We start from the raw sequence: 23,008 nt of genomic DNA, 5'->3' as shown, positions 1-23,008 counted from the left end.
TATGACTCATGTTTCTAGTTATCGAGCGACTTGGGACGATACGGAGTTTTATATTGGGCTGGCAACTAATTGATTGTGGATTTTGTCAAACCACCTAATGACGAAATCCACAATCACTTAGTTGCCAACCAAATATTTCTATTGTTGATTTTCTTAGGTCAGGCTTTCGTTCGAGTTTGAAAGCGTCGTTTTGTGAAGATCTAAGATCAGGTTATTGTATCGTTTGTAGAATTTGATTGCTTTTATTATCAATAGATCGGGAATTTTTCTGCATCTTTTTGCAGTTTATATTGTTACATATATATGCAATACTGGAAGATTATATTCTTTAATATGTACCTAGATATTCTTTGCATACTTAATTAAATAATATGAAGAAAATGCATAAGTATATGTAATGATGAATCCATCTCAAGTTCTACAATTATTTCTGAAACGTCGTGTCGAAGAACAGAGAAAACCAGCTTGGGGTACAAACACTATTTCATTATCTTACAGAGCCTTGAACGTATACGTTGTCTTTCAATTGTATAAATTTGCCACTTTGCTCAATTACAGATGGAATAATCTTAAAATCCAATTAGGAGCGACTCGCGCTTTCAAGAAAATTTGAATTTTCCTAACTTATAAATTCACGTTGATAATAATTCGCACGAATATCACAAAGCAGGTAGAACAAAAGTAAATGTAGGAAGAAATCTACTTTTTACTAAAATAGCTATATGTATGTATAGAGTTTGTCCAAGGGAATCAATTTAAGATTCTCTTATCTAGGAAAATTTTCTAATCAGAGTCTGTCAAGCTGAAGAAAATCATTATTGACTTCACTATAATATCGATTTAAGAATAAGAATAGTTAAAAAAATTCAGTATACCTACGTACATCTAGAAAATAATCGCAGATTTTCTCGGCGGACTATCCAATTTGTTCATACGATTTTCCCGCATTTAGCAAATTCTTGGAACCGCGAGAGATGACACGCGATGAGAGTGTTTTTGAAAAATTCGTTGATTCAACGGTCCATATCGAAAATTGAATGAAATCAAGTCCCGTCGGATAGTTTGTAAGCGATCTAGTGAAACGGGGCGACCGCAATTTTGCGATCGGGCAACAATTCAATTAAATTCGAGGGAGCCAGGTCGCCGCCGCCGCTGCCACTTCCGCCACGGGACACATCCGGAAAATTTCGTCGATGCAAAATTTGTCGAGCCAGGTCGGTATAAATGTGCACGCGATCTCGCGACGTGTTTCGAATCGATCATCGTCGATCGACCGAATTAAATGAATGCTGCACGCTATTTTAATTCAAACGGTAATTCCTTAATGTAATTACACGATCCCGATGATCGATCGGCCTTTGTTGAGTGAAACGATAACTGATTCCATGTTTGCTTCTTTTGTACCGTTGTAAATTGCCTTTCGATTGGAATTTCAGAATGACATTATCTCTGTCTGTAATTTCTTTTTCCATTTCACTCGTATTTACTGTTGCTTACACTTTCAAAAGAATATGTGTCGTACACCTTTCTTTTGTACTGTTACGCGTAATTGATTCTCGATTGAAGGTTCACTATATCGTCTTGTGTATTTGTAATGCTATAATTCGAATCCTATTAAATTTTGGTTACAATTTCAATATGTTGTTACGTGTATTCGTCATTTGCTACGTGCCATTTATACTTTCAATCGTATTGGTTTTTGATTACGGATTCGAAAGAATAATCTGCATATTTATATTTGTTTATTCGCACGTTTCTTCCGTATTCTATATTAATTACTTTACGATTGGAATTTCACTATGTATGTAATTTTATTGTAGGTACTATTATGTGTATTTTAAAACTTCGTCTAATTAGGTATAACTCACTCGCGCTAACAACTTTTACTAACGTCACTCGAAACGAGAAGGCTCGCAAGAAACTTACGCAAAGAATCTTACACAAACATGAACACTAATTTATTAAACACTTGATTCTTTCAATTAGGACGTTAAAATTCATAAAGCAAAGGAAGAATTTATTTTATCTATATTCGTATCCCTCCAACTGTCTTCAAACCTTCTTAATTTGCAAGTTTCATCTTGGAATTAGAACGATTTTCCAAAAGTCTTCTGTTAGCATTTCATTTACCATTTGTAAAGCTGTGACATTTCATCCTACTTTTTTTCTATTTCTTTTTTCATCCTAATATTTATTTTTATTCCAGAAATTCGTGAATATTCCCATATTTTGCTTTCATTTTCTGTCTTCATATCCATTCTTTAAATACAAGATTAATTTCACAATTCTCATTGCCACTTGCTACCTACCTCATCCTCAGACATCATTCTGCATCGCTTCCATAATGGAGAAACAATTTCATCGCGATCGCTATTGTTATCTTCGCTATCTATTGCAAGTAATCGTTTTCTTTTTATACTTGTCGAAATAATATCACTAAGTTCGCTGTCGCTTTCTATTCTACGATATAGGTTGAAATTATTAAAATAAAATAAATTTATTATTTGATTTGCTTGCGTTATAAAAAAAATGTATTGCAACTATATCGATGACTTCAGGGAACCCGGTGCAATCTGAAACTGTACCTCGACAAATAATCTCAGTCGACGTTGTTTTTATTTCTGCGACAACCACCTACCAATGTGTTGGACACGGCGAATTCAAAACGAAAATATCTCGTCTTTGCCGCGCTAGTGGTTAACTGAAATTTCATTTTAATAAATGGAAATCAGACAAAAGAAGCTCTGCTATAGAAGATACGATGGCGCAAAAAATTCTATCTAAAATACCTGCCAACTATAAAAACTTTATTTTCCTCTAAAATGATAGAGTTCAATAACAAGATTCGAACTGGGCGAAGTATCACTGAACGATCACTAATTCGCTACGAGCTATAAGCGATAAAAATCCTATTCCAATAATTCTCGTATCGTTACCCCGATCGTCGTATTATTCAGATGAAAACTGTTTCGTTCCATTGCTGACATCGTTTCGAAGATAAAGATCCAATCGCTTCTCCAATGTCCCCTCCCACTTTCCAGCCATAATAATCGATAATCATAGGCGAATTAGGTCATCGTACCAGGGAAATCTCGACTGAACAGAGACGTCCTAGGCAAATTTCGACGAGGGCGCCCGATTTAAAGCTCCCGTGGGAATCGTGTCGCGTTTAATTGCAGCTTTTTAACGGAGGAATGTCGGCAGCTCGATCGTCGCTTCTGATAAGGATATCGTTGAAACAGAGTTTCGGGAAAATGTTCAGAGCTCTGACCGAACGGTAAACGACTCGTTTCACACGAACCCGAGCGAAACTCGTTCGAAGCGAGTATTAATCGTCTCATTTCGCAGCTCGCGTGCCTTCAACAATATCAATTCGAGCGAATTGTCACGTATTAGAAAATGTTTATAGGACGTAATCATGGTATAATCGGCTACGCAGCGATTCCATGTGAAAAAATAAGTGGAAAATAAAGAGCCAGATTTTTCCATATGGCGCTTTGTTTTCGATAAAATTTCAATTGAAAATTTGTTTAGCGCGTGTGAATTTGGCTAGTTAAAACGTATGTATGTAAAATAAACTTTTTAAGAAAATAGATTTCGGACATGTTTTATTAAGAATTGACTTGGTAAACGCATAGTGGACAAAATTTTTTGAAAACGAAGAGTCCCATGGAAAGGTTTTATCTTGTATTTTCAACATATTTCTTTACATTGAATGGCGATCTTGTCGACTGTACTATGATTATTAAGATACCTTGCGTAGACATAGTTGTACGTTGGTTTCGTTTGTTTATAATTGTCGTCTTTTGCCGTGAATTTTCACCATGACATTCGATGGAAGAGATCTCACGTTACGTTTCATTATTATTTTTCTCTCTCTTCTCCCTTTTTTCCAATATCGAGATGAAAATGTGCAGATTGTTTCTGAAAGGTCCTCCGAAGCTCTTTGGAGGACACTACATCGTGTCACGCTCGAACGTTTTTGATATAAGCGATGGAAATGGAATAAAAATCGCGATACGCAATCGCTCTGGGTGTCAGAACGCCGTTGCTCCGAAGAGGTTCGAGTTTGCACACGGAGGTACTCCGGCGATAATTTTTGGAAAAATCTAGTAGCTGAATCCTTTATTAATTTTGTGACGTAATTTATAAAAAGGAAAATTTATTCTCAATAATATTCATTTATCTATTGCATCAAGATTTACCGGTAAAAACCCTTTACCGCACAGATGAAAAGATGCAATCGTACAGAGTCGTTGTAGGATAATAAAAATACAAGTACGTTCCTTTTGAAACTAGCACGCGAACAAAAAGAATTCACAGATTCGTAGAATTTATTAACATTAATAAATATACGATTGTTGCAGGTAAACTGGCCAAGAGAAACTAATGCTCTCTCGGTTGCAATAGACAGCATAATGTGCATTCACACTAAGATGCGATTAGTCCAAAGGAAGATACAATCTCGCAACAAAAACAAATACATGCTATACCTAAGAGCCATAGTTTCTCGAATACAGTGGCGTCCAAATATTAATAACAGCTATTGTATTTTGGATATTTTATGCATACTATCTATATATCAATTATCTATCTATCTATTTCTATCGACCATCCATGTACATCATTTTACCTTTAAACTTTCCATAAATGCATAAAAAGCTATAGTCTACTCATAATGTAATACAAACGTACGTAAACATACTTATAGCATCCGCCAAGAACAGTTTAGAGTGGACCGGAAACAACGAGAAGCTTGGAAGGCGTTCGAGTTGCGGACTCCGGTACGAGCCACGTAGAACAGATTCCTTGGAAAGTTGCGGGCAACGACGCGTTCCCGTTTAATATCCAGCAAACCGTCCAAGTTCCGATCGGAATTTCGTGTCGGAAAGTTTCACGCGTGACTTCGCGAAACGATCGGAAGCGTTCGACTTTGCACGCTAATACCGACCGCCATATACCTCCAACTTATCTTTTGATCGTTCTGTGAAATTTCCTTCTGGATATCAAACGATCCGCTTCCTTCTTCGTCTATCGATCTTCTTACGATCGAACTGTCAACGAGAATTCGCCGAACAGATCCTTTGATAAAGGGATTCGGAGGATTCTTGACGAAATTCGAAGATCGTCGCGGAGAGGAGAAAGGATCTTTTCTTGGGAATTCTTCCCGAGGTTTTAGGAGGTTAAACGCTCGATAACAGATCGTCGAAAGGATATCTCGTTGAGTCAAGCAGATGACGCGGAAATAGGCAATATTTAAATAGCATTCTTTGTGGACGTCTCCTTACGAAGCCTTCTTTTTACACGATTTTTTGAATGGCCCTTTTTTTATTTTTATTTTTTTTTTTGTTTTTTTTTTTGCAGCATCACGAGATCTTTGTCCGTGAAGTTTTGCTTTCCCATTTAGGTTATTTTTTAGATTTTTCTTTCGTGGAGGTTCCTTTCTTTTTTAAGCCTATTTTTTTTAACGGTGTAGTTATATTTATTTTGGGGGAACAACGGAGCTTTTTCTCCCGTAGAGTTTCATTTTTTGCGCTTAGAAAATTGTACGTTTGTTTCGCGAAGATTCTTTCTGGTCTATTTTGTATTTGTTCTTAGAAAACGAAACTTTTTCCGTGAAGCTTCCTCTTTTTTCACGTGATATTTTGAACAATGCTTTTGGTGTCTATTTTTGGAGAACGATAAAACCTTTTCCTATAAAGCGTCCTTTTTCGTTCTACATAGGTCGCTTTTTTATTTTTAGAGGACGATGGAACTTGTTTTGTTAAGCTTCGTTCATTTATTTAGGGCATATTTTGAATAGTGTCTTTTTATTTTCATTGATAATAGAGTAGAATCTTCCTACGAAGAATATTCCTTTAAGTGATTTCTTGAATAGAATAATTGTGTAGCAAATAATCGAATTTAATATATCTTTCTAAATATTTTTAAATAGTATATTTTTGCGGATATTTCTCGAAAAAAAGTAAAACCTTTTGATGAAATATATCGTTGTATCGACGACATTCTTAAGATATTTCTTCGTAAATATTACATTAACAGAAGATAAAATATCTCTGCAAAATGTTTTTATGATTTTTATACGACGTTCATTACGAATATATTTTTGAAAATAATTGCGAAAGCTCGTCTCAATATGATTTTACACAAGTTCGAGGAGGTTTCACAGAAATAGCGTAGTTCTTTCTTTATTCCTTTCCAATAAACGTCGAACGACTTGCCATAACTTCTGCCAACCAGACAAGAATAAAAACAAAAAATTCGATGGAATCGAGAATGAAATGTGACTTTTGATTCGGCTGTAAATAAAGTTTCGTTGTAAATAGATGTACGTCTGATCAAATTTTTACTGCGACGCTTACCCGGTTTGCCTGGGGGAAACACTAAAAACTGTGCAGATTCCTTTACAATGCGTAAAAACACGTTCGATCGAATTTGCAAAATATCGTGCAATTCGTATCAAATGCGAGATCTGTTTGCCATTTTCTGGTTTTACGAAATGTCACGCTTTTTATCATTCGATTCATTTTCAATTCGTTCGCGTTCAATTCAACCGTTAGCATATTTTTTATTAGCATAATTAAAGAAATGAAAGAGAAACAGGGAATTCGATGGAACCGAGGATGAAGTGTGACTATTGATTCTGGTACAAATGAAGTTCCCTTGTAAATAGATCTCCGCCTGATTAAATTTCTACCGGAACGTTTTCCAGGTCCCCTGGGAAAAAACACTACAAACTGTGCAGATTCGTTTACAAGCCGCAATAATATGTTCGATCGAATTTACAAAAACATCGTGCAATTCGTATCAAATGTGAAATCCGTTTGCCATTTTCTGGCTTTTCCAAATGTCACGCTTTTTATCGAATTGTTCCCCTTATAAATGTTATGTAGAGTTTCAGATATTTTCGATCAGTCAAATGGAAACACGTTTGATAGCTACACGCGGTTTCGCAAATATGCATAGTATTCGCAAAGTTGCTCGAGGCTTGACTAAATATTTTTTATTCGGTTGGCTCCACGCCAAAAACGCGCAAGTTCTCCGGGCAATTCTTTTTTTTTCGAAATTATTCCCTGGATGATTCCGAATCGGATCGCGGTCGATCGTTCTGCTTTTTGGAAATACATTGTTCGTGCGTTTCAATTCTTCCGTATGGTTGAAATGTCATAAAGCTACCGACGTAAATAAAACCACTGTTCTCTACGTTCGAAGATTTTTCATTCGTTATTTTATAGTTATATTAGTTTATAGTTACTCAACAATAAGTAATTGTCGAGTAATTAAATAATAATAGAAATATATGGAAACTAGAGTGGACGCGCGAAAGACTTCGATTAACTTGAACTTCCAATTTTGGAAACGTACGAAAGGACGCAAAAACGTAAATTTTCGTGTTGGTCTACCGAAAGGAGCGACGCAGCATCGCGTTCTTCGTGGTGTTCTTAGCGGTTATGCAGGGATGATCGGTTGCAATGGAGTCACATGGCGGGCATCCCACTCGCACGGAATCTGCCTGAAGCCACTCCAAACACGCGGCTGCACGCGCGTTCTCCGAATCTGTCGGAGAGTCAGCGTGAACGTCCAGAAAATTTGCGTGTTACGCGAAGCTGCCACGCGAGAAATGTAAACATTAAAGCGTACGTGGTGAAAGAAAGGGTTCGTGTAACTTGGCTCGTTCCTTTAACGTCAGACACAGCTGGCAAACTTTCGTGTTTATAATGGATTTCAGATTAATTTCCGCGTATTTCAATGTTTGAATTAAATTGCAGTAATAATAGTATTGAATCAGATTGTTTAAACGCTCGTAGTATATTTCATGTTTGGATTAAATTGTAGTAATCATGGTATTCAATGTGACGATTTAAATGGTCGTAGTGTGTTTCGTATTTGGATTACATTGTAATAATCGTAGTATTAAATGTAATTGTTTAAATGCTCGTATCGCAATTTCTACTATTCTCCGTTATTAAAAATAATACCCGTAACGAATATAATGATCTTTCTGTTTTGAGCATTTTTCTGTTTGAAGGTTAATTAATTCGCGAATAATACATCGCGGAGCTACTAAAACATTACGACAATGAATTTCTCCGGGAAATCAATAATTCGTCGTTTTCAGGATAATTAGGAGAAACGTTCACTCCATTAGAATGGAGTTTCGTAAAGTCCATTGTGATAACTAGTTATTAATGCGGGTATTTCGATTCCCTCGGCCTCGCCTTCGTGGGATGTAACTGACAGCAACAATCGTTATTCGAAGGAAATTTTGGCGAATGTTAGTCGAATGGTTGGCACGTGACTCGATTGCGATTAGAGAGTTTGAATGACTGTCGAACGCACGCGTATACGACTACGAGACCGTAAAAGCTTCGTGAATCCAGCCACCGTTTGCGATTTTCCTTCCTTTTTTAGGAACGAAACTTTTCCACCATTTTATCGTCAATGGTTTGTTATACTATTTTCCAGATAGAAAATTTGATCTAATTTTAGGACGAATATATTTCATATTTTTACGAAGACTATTCCAAGATTTAAAGATAGAAAACTGATTTTTTCTATCTTTTTAAATAAAAGCAAATCTTCATCTTTCAATTTCCTGTTCTTTAAGGATAAATTAATTTCGATAAAATTGCAGCCAGATATCCTGACTTCGTCTTAAAATTCTTTTCCTATAATCTGATCATTTTTATTACAAATACGTTCGTTTCAAACAATTGCAAATTTCAACATTTTCAACTTTAAAAGCGTGCATATCTTCTTTCACGATTTTCCAACCGAAAACATATTGAAGAACACAAAGAAATGAAATAGGAACAAAAGAGAAACTCGAAAATTTCGATTGCTTTCAACGTTTTCAAATTGCAAACCCTTTGATATTTTCTACTATAGCTCCCTACGCGTATATATTTTTCAAGATACGAGGCAATACAACGAAATATCATGAAATAAAGACAGAAGCGAAACAAAAATTCAGAAACTTTCCACTATTTCTCGCGTTTCCGTAATTTAAAAATCCAAACATCCTCTTGCCCGCTAATCCATCCAGATATGACAAATAGAACGCTGTTAAACTACAAGAAAACTAAAAGCTAAACTAAAAAAACAAAAACTAGTGTTCTCGAAGTTTACAAATCCAACGATCACAATATCTTTTCTTTAACTGTGGAAGATACATTATGTTGCACAAAGAAGCGTGATAAGAGAGTGGAGAAGAATTGAACGTAACTTGAAAGAAGTTTAATCGCTTCCAACGGCTTCAAATTTATAAAACAACCAATATCCTCTTTCCCTTTCTTCCACTTGGCGGTAGACCGCAAAGAGAAGAAACAGCATGCTGGAAGAAGAGGATGAAAATAACGTCATCCATTTTGCCGAAAAGTAATTACACGGTGGCCGGATTAAAAATGAAAGGGACAGCTCTAACCTCGGAAATATTGCAGCCGTGCGAACGAAATCGTCACGCGTTTCTAGGACGAATCCCTCCGGACCGCCTCGAGAGATGAACGAAGAAAGTGAAAGGAAGAAGCAAAACGAAAGTGAAAGGAAGAAACAGAAAGAGGGTAAGAGAGGGAATGAGGAAGTTGAAAGAAAAAGCTAGGGTGGAAGAAAGCTGCGGTCCAGCAGCTACGTTCGTAACGTTTTTCGTCCGGGTCCACGGGTTCTCTTATTTCGCCGTTGCCCTCGAAATGGCCAAGGCATCGGTATCGAGTCGGGCAACGCGCCAAATCACACCCTGGGGAAGATAAAAACGAGCGACGAGAGAAGAAGGGTTTGGGAATTATTGGGAGTGCCGGAGGCTCGGTGGAGAAGGCGCGAAAGGGGAAATCTTTTTTATATTCTTGCTCGGGCTTTTGTCTGGGCGAAGCCCCGAAAAAAATCGACCGGGACGTGCGGCGAATACGGTATCCACCATTCGATTATCGTATCCGGCGGCCATTCGAATTTCGAGCAACCTTTTTCCGTCGTCTCCTTTTTTATTGTCTTTTTTCTTCCTTTCGTTTTAATGTCTTTTCGTTGTACGTAATTAACGGAGGAAGATATAATTAGAAGATTCGTTGGTAGGTATGGAATATGGTGATTAGGCAGAGGGGTGGCAACAGGGCTTGATAACTAATTATATGATAATTGATCGATAGGGCTTGTTGAAACCACGTGATTTCCTTCTATGCCGATCTTTTGCATTGCATTGTGATTACAGAAGGAGGATTTTGAAGTATCTTCCAAATGGTAATTAGGGGATAATGAGATGGTAATTAGGTAACGACGGGAGTTAAGACGATGTTCTTTCTTTCCCTTTGTCCATCCATTGTGTAATTGATACAGCGTGATATAAATCGAAGAACTCGTTGTGGAAGATATCGTTAAAATTGCTCGTGTTTTTTTTAGCATTTGAATAAAGTTATATTACACAAACTGTTACGAAATAACGACTAAATACTTTGAATGGAACAAAGAGCATGAGAAAATTTCAGTTTCCTTCAATTTCGAAATAACGAACAAGCCCTGCTCTTCCAGCAAAATTCCACTTTTAATCGGAGATAGTTTTCAATGCATTTCCCATGGCTAAACATACTACACGGCAAGTAGCGAGCAAGAAGATAAGAGTACCAACAAGAATACAGGATAAGTTTTCAAAGACAAGATTACGAGGCTTCGAACGAGTCGTAGAAAATATAGAAGGTTAGCGGAACGAGCTCTTTTCACGGTAGACGATTGCAGGGCGTAAAATTATATCGGGCTATTTCTAAGAGTATCGTCCAATAGAGGGGAATAACCGATAATCCTTGGGTCGAATCCCGTACCGAGCTTACCACTGTATAATTGCCCGGCCCGGATTCAACGAAAATTTACGGATACGCATTCACCATTTAACGTCCCTCTCGATGCTGCTTAATAACCTGCTATTAAATCTTCCGATTATACCAGTCTAGTTATCACGCACCACGCTGATCAAAGATTTTACAGTCTAGTTAGTATAGTGACGCGTGTTTGCTTCGCTAATGAACGACTTTTTTTTATCAACCAACGGAATTATCCACGATTAGTAATGTCGGATAGACAGTCGATAGCGGTTTCGCGGCTTTATTGCCTACAAATTAAACGTTATGGGCTAACAAAGTAAAAGAAAGAAAAAGAAGAAGCATATTGGACTATTGTTTCCTAGAGTCTTCGCCAATATTACGTGTAAAATAATTCTTATGTAAACTTTCTGAAAATCTCGTTTCTAACTTTTGAAACACACCTACAATATAAGAAGTTTAATGAAACTTTCGGTATTGAAAACTGTTGGAAGCTCGTGGACCAATTGTAAGAAACATAAAATTTCAAATTTCAAAATACACCAATTTCTTTACGCTACGCGAATTTCAGTACGCGAAACCATTTTCGAAGTATACATTGCAAGACAGAATCTTCGAATACAATAAATAAAATATTCTCAATAATTGACAGTAGGCGGAAGTACAATAGTATCGAGTTCTTCAAAGCTCGAGGCGCATGACCAATAAGGAAGTTAATCACCGATATAATATACCATATAGTTGCTCGTATGGTTGTCTAACGATGTTGTAAAAGTGTATGTTTCGCGAAGAGACGATCGTCGTCGTTTCGTGTGGCATAACCGGCGTGTAACGAGCTCGTTAAACATTCTCGAGCATAACCAAACCCGTGGGCTAATCACAGTTGTAAAACTCACTTTCTCAGAGTGGCCAGACGTTCTTCCTGTGCTTTAATGTAGCCGTTTAGCGTGTCGATGAGTACCGCCTCCGTCTCAAGCAGCTCTTCCATGTCCGCTAACGCGGTGTAAAGCTCTGCGACACAGCCATTTTGCAACCACGTGCCCGTAATCGAAATTAGAACGACCACAGCGATTATATTCGACGACATCCTTCCGTTTTTTATTCCCTTTTGGTATTCTGAAATCATAAAACAACAACAATGAATAAAAATAAAAAAAATATACAATGACTTGCGGAAGTATATTGCGTACTTTCGTCGAATTTCTTTTAGAAATTGTTATGCGCGTTATACGAAATTTTGTGAAATGTCGTTAGCTTTGTAACGAGATTATGGTGATTTTGATAGTAAAATTCGAAACCAGCCTGGAAAGATATTTAGAAGTTAGAAGACACTTATTGCAAACGGTATATTTAGTGAAAAATTGATCAATATATGATGAACAGAAGTCTTAATCGCGACTTATTAAATATAGTAAATGATTGATTCCTGAAACCTTCTGACATGTTCGATGTGTATGCTTAACAACAAATATCTTCCAATTTTAATGTATGCACATTTTCACATTCAATTGAAACGTTACCAATATAATCACTAGATTGCGGATTTTTATTAACGTAAGTATAGAAATGGGAGCTACGTAAAGGTTTATTTCACTCATTAAATCTTACATTATAACAAGTACTTAGTTTCTAATAGTTTTTATATTCTTGCATGTTATGTGCATCTCGTGGATTTTTTCACCATTTAATTTCCCATAAATACGAAAAGCTCCAAATATTGTCTATAACGTATGTATGCGTAAAAAGTTTGTAGTGTTGGAATACTTTCGTGAGCCACTATATCTACAAATCGGTAATCTTTGTCTACAAATCGGAAGCGGATTACTCTCGCCCCTGCGCTGCCTGCCAGCTTTTCCACCACGCACAGTAGAATGGGACACTAGAAGGATGGCGACGCGAAGGGAGAAGCGTGTAATCGAAGCAGCATCGGCGATTCGTTTGGCCGATTAATCGTCGCGGATACTCGATCGACTCTCGTTCTCTCTCGTCCCGTTTTCGTTTTCGCCCTATTTTGTCTCCGCTCTCCAATTCTTACCCCGCGTTCACCACTTTCATCCTCTAACGCTGTCGATAGAGCGGCTCACTTTTTCGGATGAAAAAAAGCGACACTAACGAGCACCAAATGAAGATAGATGGCTATCAATTAATCACGCGTGCCGAGAAAAAAGAATTTTTTTCGCAGATTGATTCGAACCTTCGTATTTCCGCGTGCTTAACGCGCGCACCTTTCTCACGCTGTTTGTCTAACGCTTCATTTGGGTAACGCAAGTCTGTATAATATTTAGCATTTCACGAAGCCGGTACATCTTAAGTCTTTGAAATGATTTATTCATGAATTTTTAGTTTGATTAAGTCTCTATAATGTTTCCTGATAGTCATAGATTAGCGACTATAAAAATTATTTGCTCGTGTGCCACTGAAGCGTTTCTTTACTGTCAGGTTCTGCATTTCATTTTTGCATTGTACCAAATTTTTGTAGTTGTATATAAAATAAATATATTTCTATTTAAAATTGAAATTTAATATACTTGGGTCTAATTAACTTATACGTAAATAGGTACAGTGATGTGCAAATACTTTTTGTAACCACTTGTAGCCATATGCCTTTTGCAGATGGATGAGAATATTTTTCAATTTTGTTTTATTCATCTTATTATCTTGTTATTGTATTTACTGAAAATTGGCATTGGGTTATTACAAAATGATATTTAACAATGAAAATTGGTTCGCGCCTTTTTGTCACGTAAAAACATATTGGTGCGCCCAATTACTCCTGTTAAATTCCTCTTACTCCATCGTTAATTAATTCGTAAAAATAATTCTCGCAACAGACCGTTAGCATAATGTAATGCCATTCGATATTTCTTAAGCGTTGTACGTAAAAATATATAAAACGCTAAAAGTACGATACTCGTAACATTTTTGAAATTACATTCGTAAAATTATAAATTTACATAAATCCAGTCCACTCGTAGGCAACCAAAAGTCCAATCCCAGAGATTTAACTAAAAATCACACGGTGATATCAACTCGGTGGAGAGTTTGACTACGTAATCGCGATTCATCACGGTTGCCCCGTGATGTTTCAAACTTTCCTTCTGTTCCATTTCTTTCCAACTGGTTTCGTTTCCTCTGCTGCTCGTTTCCAAGTCGTTCGTTAGTAGAGTATCCAGTTTCCACGATGTCTCGAAAAAAGTTAGACGAAACTCTCGTGATTGCATTAGCATTCGAAGTTTTCGAACGAGAACCCACTCCCTCTGCACGCCTATTCGTCGCTGTTCGAGCGAGGCTGCCAGCAGATCCTCTCTTTCGCCATGGAACTTTACCAGGAGAGAGAGAAGTCTTCCATTTCTGGCCGGGCGCATCTCGCCCGCTGTTTGCCGATTAAGCGAGTGCCGTTTAATTGAACTGAATATGCAAACGTCTTGGTTGAACGGTGATGCTCGTTCGTCGACGTGCCTCGAATCAAACGCGCGATACAAACAGGTGCGCGTGGACGAGCGAGCGAAACGCACTCGACGACTTTTGATAAAGCATTCCCCGTGATTGAAATTGATATTACCATTTGCGCTCTAGGCGCGGCTATAAACCCCTTGCATTTGCCCGGACACGAATGTAATCGCGTTAGCCGAGATAGAGTTTTAACGGAATCGATGGATGTTTATTGGTCTGTTCTGTTTTCTTCGGCAACGTTGCATGTTTTTTCGCTATGTGATGGATCGTCTGGCAAATTGGATATCGATAAAAGTAGGCGTACAGTTTGGACTTTTTTTTCTTCTCAATAACTGTAAAACGAAGAGTTCAGTCATTTTTTTTTTTTTTTTTGGCAATGTTAATATAGGTTTTCTTTTCAAGAAAAATATTACAAAATGGGGAAATCATTTACTATATAGAAAGATCTTTCTGCTGAACATCGGTGATTCTAACAGGATCGTAGAACGAGATAAGTTTTGATACAATATCGTTTCGAGACTCTTGCGATTGGAATTTTTTAACTTCTTCTGCAGATGGGAATTTATCAAGTGAGAACTATCTGTATTTCTTCAAGTATTCGAAGCTATCGAACCCTTTTACAAAAAGAAACATAACAAAAGCGATTTTATTCTTTCTCGTGAATAGTATCGCGATAGTGTTTAATATCGGACGTTGTAAGTGTATGTGGAAGCTAAGAATACAACGTGGCGGAGGTCGTCACGAGTGTTTCTTCAGGTTCACTTCTGCTCGTAGGTAACGCGTTAATATGCGAGGTATTCCGTAAGCTTTAAAATTCACTGGGAATACCGCATCAGGAATTCCTTCGACGGCAATTCCTAACTTCTCGCCACGTTCCATGCGTTCCTTAACAAAAACGTCCGAGATAAAAACGACTTACTCGAGACTTATTATTAGCTCCTCCCTAACCACAAACTCGTTCACTGTGAATCATTCGATGCTTTATTAACTTGCTAAACGATCCGCGCCGAAATTTGCGGGAGACGCCGGAAGCTACTTTAATTAAAAGTGGCAGTACGCGTAGTTTCATAAATATTCGATATCTTTTATCCGGAACGTTTCAAAGTTTTTGATAAAATTGATGGGGAATTGAAGGTTTTATTAATTAACTCTACTCTTTCATCCTTTAAATATTCGAACGTATTGACACTTCCTTTATGGAATTATTATTTGATTTCTATCACACTTTACCAAACAAGACGAACATATACAGTTTCTTTCGACGAATTCTTCCGTTGTGGTTACACCTTTAAAAAATTGTTCCCTTCTTCCAGTAACACTATGAAAGGCAACTAATTCCGGGCGTAATTTTCATTCCAAAAATTAACAAAATATGATTTTTGTCATATTTGTATATCTTTTTATGTCTTTTTGAAAACAGATAGAAATAATAAATAATTACAGAAATGTACAATAATGCAGATATTTAGAAGATATTCGTCCTTCGCGGAGCGTAGATTCTACAAAATTGTCGGCCGCTTCTTAAGCTATCGATCGACGTTTCACTTTTTTTCCCCGGTCCAGAGGGTCGTCAGGCCGATCGCAAATTAAAGAAAAATTCTCTAATCGAGTTTCCCCCAGCGCGTTCGTGTGCTTCATCCCGACACTCCAACTTCTCCGGACTGAGGATTAAAGTTAGGGAACCGAGCGACTTACACCTGCCCGATCGCCGATTTATTCCGTCACGCTTCCACGAACTTCCTTCTTCGTCTTTCCGCCCTTTTTACCCGGTCGTTCGTCAGCCACCCCTTTTGTTCCTAGTTCACGGCCACTCGAAAGTTCAAAAGCGGTTGCTCGAGCACGCGGATCGAGTGGCTTCCAAAAACTCAGCGGCAGACAAATTATAAATAAAAATGTCAACTCTACCCATCCTTCATGGAACTGCATTTGTTTTTTTATATATTCATACTTCTTCTATGTTCATTTTTTGGTTGTTTCTATATTAAACATTTTCGACAAGTTTCTTTCTGAAACCTCGTGCGAGATTTATTTCAGCTGCCTACAGTATTTGTGTAAATAAAAAGTATATCATTTGAGTAAAGTATAATATTTGGATAGGTGTTTCAGACGTTTTTGTAATTATTAGAAATATGTGCGCGTTTTTTTTTTTTTGTAATATTATTGTAGGCTTTAAAATTGAAATATTGCTATATGTATATTTATTTACTTTTTCGTTTATTGTATTTATTATATCGTTTAAGGTATGATCATTTACATGTAATACATTTAGGTATACACTGAAGGTTGATATTTTTTATGGAAGTGATAGAGTATTTCTTATTATTTACGAAGAATCATAATAACATACATCGTTCCAACAAATGAAAATACAGATCTCATACTTTAACGAGCTTCCACGAGAAGAGTGAATTTCGAAAAATGTCCAAGAATATTTAAAACTGAATTTTACTGAATTTCAACTGATCGTCTTTAAATAACATCTTGTTTCTTTAGTCATTTAGAACTAAAACGTTTCCGTAATTGTTCTCCATATTTATTATCCAACGATTAAATAATTAAATTAGATAAATAGAATAAATAAGATAAGTCAAGTGTTTTTGAAGAAGCATTGAAGTAAGTACCTACTATATAGATAATTTGTTCAAATGAAATCGACAGTCAAAGGGTTTTAAGCGATCTGGTAGCAGCGCGAAAGGGCAGTGAAAGGTTGTTTGGACGTTTTAAAGAGTTTTAACGATCTTTCGAGAAGTTTCATTTTGAAACATTTTGTATGTCGACTTTTAGTTGGAGTTGGAAGAAATTCTCAAGTATTTTACCTGTGATATTCGACTGATCTTTAAAGTTCGAAGGGAAGGGGTTGTTTTCGCTCGTGCTTTTCTCCTTTCATCGATGATTTCAAAATGATTAGTTGGAAAGTAGCGTCGGTGATTTCGTTGAGAATATTATTGTACGATAAAATCCGATGATAAACAATGGTATCAATTGTTTTTCGATATTAATATTTAATATTGTAAAAGTGGATGGAGCATCCTTTATTGTACTTGGAATTACGTAGAGTACCGTTGATACGGGCTGGCTCGTTTCATTGTTCAAAATTAGACAATGAATTTTCTACGTGTGACACGTTCTATTTCAACCAATCGTCCTTCATATTTAAAAATATAATTTCTACTTGTATAGAAAGAAATTATATTTGTACATTAAAGTGGAAAATTAAAAATATTACAAAATAAAAATTTGGAAACTTAAACATCTTTTACATCATTTTTAATTATCTTTTTTAAAGTTCAAAAAGTAAGAAAGAATCGGAAGCTGTATCGTTCGAATCGAACTATCGGAACGCAATTGTCTGCTTACAAATCTTGACTTTCGTTCTGAATGTAAACGGAGAAAAAATTGGTAAAAAAGAAAGCCCGTGGGACATGAAAAACAAGAAAGACACGAAAATAAAACGAAAGAAAAATCGGGATTCTCCCCTCCATTGTGCGACGGGAAAGAAGGAAGGCGGTTGGCGGAGAAAGTGGCGGCGCGAGGGACCCCCTTAACGTTTTACAAACTTTTGGAAACGGCTCTTCTTCGGTTTCAATGGCCCTTCTCGCCTCTCTTTTCTCTTTTTCTCCTTCCTTCGTACCTTTTTCTTTTTTTATCCGGGGAAAAACGAGGAGAACGATTGCGCGGAACAAAGGGCCGACTCGTTCGCGAGAAACGCGTTTTCGCCTTGGCTGATGGAACGGCAGAAAAGAGAAAAACGAGATTCGCGAACGAACGCGCGCCAACGACCGGAAATCTAATTGTTCCAGCGTAATTCAGCGTGGCAGACCGCGCTTTGACCAGCACTTCCATTTATCCCTGTGACCATCGGTGACTCTGTCGCGGTCGACTCAAAACCGAATCTAATCTTCTTCCCGAACTGTTGTCGAAATCTGATTACCGGAAGCTCGATCCTTTCGACTTGTGTTGTCTTTTATAGTCGTGCCATCTCGACGACGTCTTGTTAGTTTCGAAAGAAAGGTAGAGTTTTGCCGAAGGCTGGTGAGTTTGGACACAGTTGCGAATCTTTGCGATGTACTTTGAGGTAGATGGAGGAGGTTGCTTTATCAGTAGACTCGACGTACTGAGAAAACAACTTTATCAGTGGACTTAATATAGACTAAATGTTTAGGAATTTATAGAAAATGTGTCCTTTCTTTTGGGTTCGGAAAAAAATCGATTTTTTGAGAATGTTGGTGATTTTCTAATTGCGATTCATTCTGATGCATTTTGATGTATATGAAAGTGGATTTTTATGAATTCAAAGGAATTTTAAGCAGCGTATTGTATCAATTACACGAGCTTGTCTGTGGTTACTGTGAACGCATTTTCTGACTATTTGCCGTGATGACGAGCGCATACATTCGCAAGAATCATTAGCTGTATTTGAGTCTTCTCGCTTCATATGGTTATATATAATTATTTGATCATCATATACAATGATGCGCTTAATATGAATAGATAGCGACAGAGCATTTCATAGTCCCTGTTTTATAGCCTGTCTTTTTCCTCTAATTAAAACTTGAATAATTGTTAGCAAGTTAATTGCAAGTTGAACTAACGACAGCTTGGGGGGACGCTTGTTATATCATTTGGAATTCGCTCGGTGAACAGCTAAAGAGGACTCTTAAGCTGATATTTTAATAAATCTTTCGTTTTTTTTTCAATTTAATCTCCACATTAAAATTCCATTACATTGCCGCAATTTGTATTCTAATTAAGATAATAATAAATTTAAATAATTCTATCGATGATATATAATAATTAAACAGCGAATATTTATTTTCACGTGACTAGAAGAATGGAATGTAAATGAATATTCACAATCATGATTATATTATATTACGTTGAATATTTTTGCGTATTACATGCATTTTGTATGTTGGCGCATTTGAATAAAATTCAAATGAAATAAACGCACGAACATCGAGAGTTTAATAATTATAAATTGGGATTAATAGTCGTATAGAGCAGATATTTATGGGAATTCATACCTTTATGAACGTAATTATAAAAGATTTGTACTTTGGATACATCATTTTTGCATCGCGTGTCCGTTTCATATATTTTATATCCTTCAAATATCTGACAAATACATAAAAATCCGTAATCTACTAATAATTTGCCACATTATGATGGAAAAGGTATTGTCAGGTCAAGTCATTCACCGCTCACAATACGTTCCTATCCTTCAAACAATGAAACAACATCGATTTAGTGACAAATCTGATTACAAAAATTGTTGATCTAGTGATTCGGTTTCCACATTTACGATAAACGCTATCTAATAATTTCATCAAATTCCAATACTGTCTTCTTCAACGAAACGTCCCTTAAAAGTTGCTCGGCTATTTTGAAAATTCTCTGATTCTTCGCTGCTGCGCGAATTTCGTCCGTGGAGACCACCGTGTTCGTTTTAACATGGTCTAATTTGCCTCGATCGGCGCTCGATTAGCCGTGGGAAGTTGAATTTCTCGTATCGGCCGGCAATTTGCACAAATTTGCCAGGCGAAATTCATAGAAATTCACGCGGGACGGCCGGAACTAATGGATCCAGTAATACACTCGTAGAAACTCGTGAACATAAATTAACAGTTTCCCCTGTTTCGAAACCGGCCATTTCTGAAAACTCCCGCCAATCGAAACAGAGTTTCTGCGGATCACCGGCTATCAACTGCAGCCGTACAGTCTACTCATTCGCGAATGGAATCGTTTATTTCGTCCATTGTTCCGAGTTTCTTGGTATATCGGCCATTCGGTAATTTTCGAGACAGACCAATTCACCAGAAGAAAACCTTGTATTACTTTATCCACATTAGGAATTATTTTACCGATAAAACTACCAAATTGCTGCACTCGCTTTAATAGGTGCTAGAATTTTATTAAATTGGTTACAGGATTATACGGATTATTGTGTCTTGTGAAAGTGTTTGAACATTTATGAGAGAAAAATCTCATGTACATGTTCTATGCGTGTGCTATATAAAACATCTTGAAATTTCATTGTTTCGATCGTATTCGTAAAATTCGAAATCAATAAAAAAAAAAAAAAAATAAATAATATATGTGGAAGTTACAAGATATTTATTGCACACATATCTTAATACAAAATTAGTATATAGCATGAATGCATCCTGAACCGTCTGAAGCATATAATAAATGTTAAAGATGGTGCAATCGAACACTGAGCCTTGTTAATACGATGGAAATTGTCCATTTAAATACTTTGGTGATTTCCGCGAAGTACGTACTCGTACTAAATACCCGGTGATATCTTCGTATTTGTTTCTAATTTAATCGGTGCAATCGCGATCGAGTCTCTCAAAAGCGCCAATGAAATTTCGAAATTTTTCGACAGCGTACATAACATATAAAAAATATCTACAAGTATTTGAATACTTTCGTGAGCCTGTTTATCATCCCCGTAATCGAGTTCCACTGTCCATTCACTTTCATAGGCAACGTTGCAGCTACAAATTAAATTCATTTTTCGAAATTCTCCGATCTTCTGGTGACATTCAAAGGGCTACAGAAGGTGAAGGACAGGTTGGTATAAGGGTTGAAAGGCGGCATCCGGAAATCTTGCTGAAAGGACGGCGTTAATTAAGCGCCACCCCGGAAGAATAGACGCTGGAGGAATGAAAAAAGAGAGAGAGAGTCGAAACCACTGGCGCAACGGAGAACTAAGGTAGAAAAGGGAAGAGCAGCCGCGGAAAAGAGACTGTAAGAAAAAGCGGAAGGACCACCACCACCAGAGCAGCCACTATATCGTTAAAGTGTGTAGTGTACAGCGTACAGCATTTGCCACGAGGTAGAAAAAGAGCAGCCAACCTTCGCCTTTGCAGGCCACTTCTCTCAGCTTCCGCTTCCTCTTCCTTCGACGCGCTGGTACTCGGAATGCATCATGATTCTTCCGCGTTCCCAGCGCTTGTGCTTTAGTTGGGCGAAGATTCTGAATCTGATTTTCAGTGTAATCGAAGCTGAGAGTGAGAATGACAGAAAAGAATGTTAGAGAGTTTGACTTGGTATCTGGCAGATCGTCGCTTGCTTCTTATTTTGGCTTTGGTTTTCAGTTTTATTGAAATTGACCGCGACGAATTAAATGGATCTCTTGGGGTTGATACTGATATATAAATAATTCTTATCTATTATTTGGTTTTCGGTTATCGATTATTTGATTTGGGACGTGAGCGACGAAGTGGAGCGCTCTTATCGTTGTTTTGGGTCTAATTTTGTGAACGAGGGTAATGAAAGAAATCGAAGGATTTGCTGGAGTTATAATTACTTATTATTATTATTATTATTCCGATTGTAGGTTTAATCGCAACTGGACGATATATGACATTGTTTCATTGTTATTTTGAATTTTGTCTCAGACGTGATGTAAGAGACTAAAGTATTATCTGGTATTAGAACGTTGGATGAGATACGTAGCAATTGGAAACTCTGATGAGATCGTAAACCACCATACGTCTCCCATGACAAGAATCAGAAAAGACTGGCCCTTTGATGATTGAACCGAAAAATTCAAAATTGACGGTAGCCGGTCCTCCGACGGCCGAAATATCGAGTAGAAAGTTTCCAGCAACAAATTGTCGTTGGCCCTCTCAAAGGGACCACTCGTCGAACCGTGAACGAGCATTGTTTCCGACCATTCCTCGTTCCCCAGGAACGATGGAAAAGAGAAACAGCAAATGCCATAGCGCGAGTACAACTAAAAAAAAAAAAAGAGAATAAAAGAAGAAAAAAGGTAAAAGAACACCATATAACGGTCTTTTATTCGACATTTTTCTATTTCGTCGAATATGTGCGTCTCAAAAAGGAATAGGAAAGGAAACAAGAGGAAAAAATCAGTGGAAATAGCAACGCGTTGAAAAATCGTGGCTCAAAGGCAGTGTATTTGCGTCGAGAAAAAGAGTATAGCTAGAGAGACAGAAGAGAAGAGAACAGAGAAACAGAAGGAGAGGAAAGTCGATCAAGGCTGGTTTTCAACGAGTCCAGCAACTTTCGTCGCGTATGCACGTGGTCACGTTCAATTTACCTCGAACCTGGCGTGGTGCGCCTCGATTACGAAACGGCCGGAAGCTAATTTGCGGTCACGCGTAATTAGTGTCGTCGGGGATGGGAAAAATGGATGAAAGAGCCCCGACGCTGGTTACACCGGGTTAAAAGGCCGAACTACCGCCCGGAAACTCTCCACCTTCTCTAATTTTCCCTCGACGAAGGAGACGATCGACTTTGCATCACCTATCAGCTCAAAGTTTGCAGGTTGCTTGGTGACCGTGCCATTTTGACTACGGTTAAGCTTTAAAGTTGATGTATCGATATTTCTAAAATGGACGATGTACTATTTTCATTTACTTTGTGATACGCTGACCAGGTACGTTATATTCTATGAGAATACGCGACAATTATTAGGTTGTCCGAGAAGTTTCTTTCGATTTATCAGGAAATAATAAACGTACAACGGTTTTTGTTTTGTATTATTTTGTCGAACGAACGATCCATTTTCTTCTGTTGAGACAAACATCGTGATATTTCACGTTTGTGTGAAGGTGCACTGTTGTAAAAAACACGTTTGCGAAAGAAAGAAATTTTCCGGACAACCTAATAATGCGGAAGGCGATACGCATCGTAGAGATTTTTAAATATAATAATAAATAACATAATGGTAAAAGATTTTAAATGTTCGTATTGTTGATTGCAAAATTTTCGAGTTTATAAAA

The 23,008-nt window shown here is 37.3% G+C and overlaps 2 protein-coding genes across 6 annotated transcripts in view; one reads left to right on the top strand and one right to left on the bottom strand.

Annotated features, from left to right (window-relative positions):
- LOC132916426 (caspase-1-like) overlaps nucleotides 1-9,526 on the top strand; it is a 223,250-nt gene extending 213,724 nt beyond the window's left edge. The window contains exon 6 of the transcript XR_009660093.1: nucleotides 9,514-9,526. The gene's annotated coding sequence lies outside the window, so the exon portion shown is untranslated. The remainder of the gene's footprint in view (nucleotides 1-9,513) is intronic.
- The window catches only part of LOC132916297 (prolyl 4-hydroxylase subunit alpha-1), a 295,125-nt gene that overhangs the window by 46,292 nt on the left and 225,825 nt on the right, over nucleotides 1-23,008 (bottom strand). For 4 of the 5 annotated variants that reach the window (XM_060976181.1, XM_060976188.1, XM_060976197.1 and 1 more), the window contains one exon: nucleotides 11,696-11,915. In XM_060976181.1, coding sequence (XP_060832164.1) covers nucleotides 11,696-11,915 — 220 coding nt within the window. Of the gene's footprint in view, nucleotides 1-11,695; nucleotides 11,916-19,276; nucleotides 19,365-23,008 lie in introns of those variants that run through there. The other variant, XM_060976216.1, reaches the window with a different exon arrangement.

The sequence above is a fragment of the Bombus pascuorum genome, chromosome 1, assembly GCF_905332965.1.
Source record: "Bombus pascuorum chromosome 1, iyBomPasc1.1, whole genome shotgun sequence".
Classification (NCBI taxonomy): domain Eukaryota; kingdom Metazoa; phylum Arthropoda; class Insecta; order Hymenoptera; family Apidae; genus Bombus; species Bombus pascuorum.
Note: the sequence above shows the minus strand (reverse complement) of the source record. Positions and strands in the feature narration are given on the sequence as shown.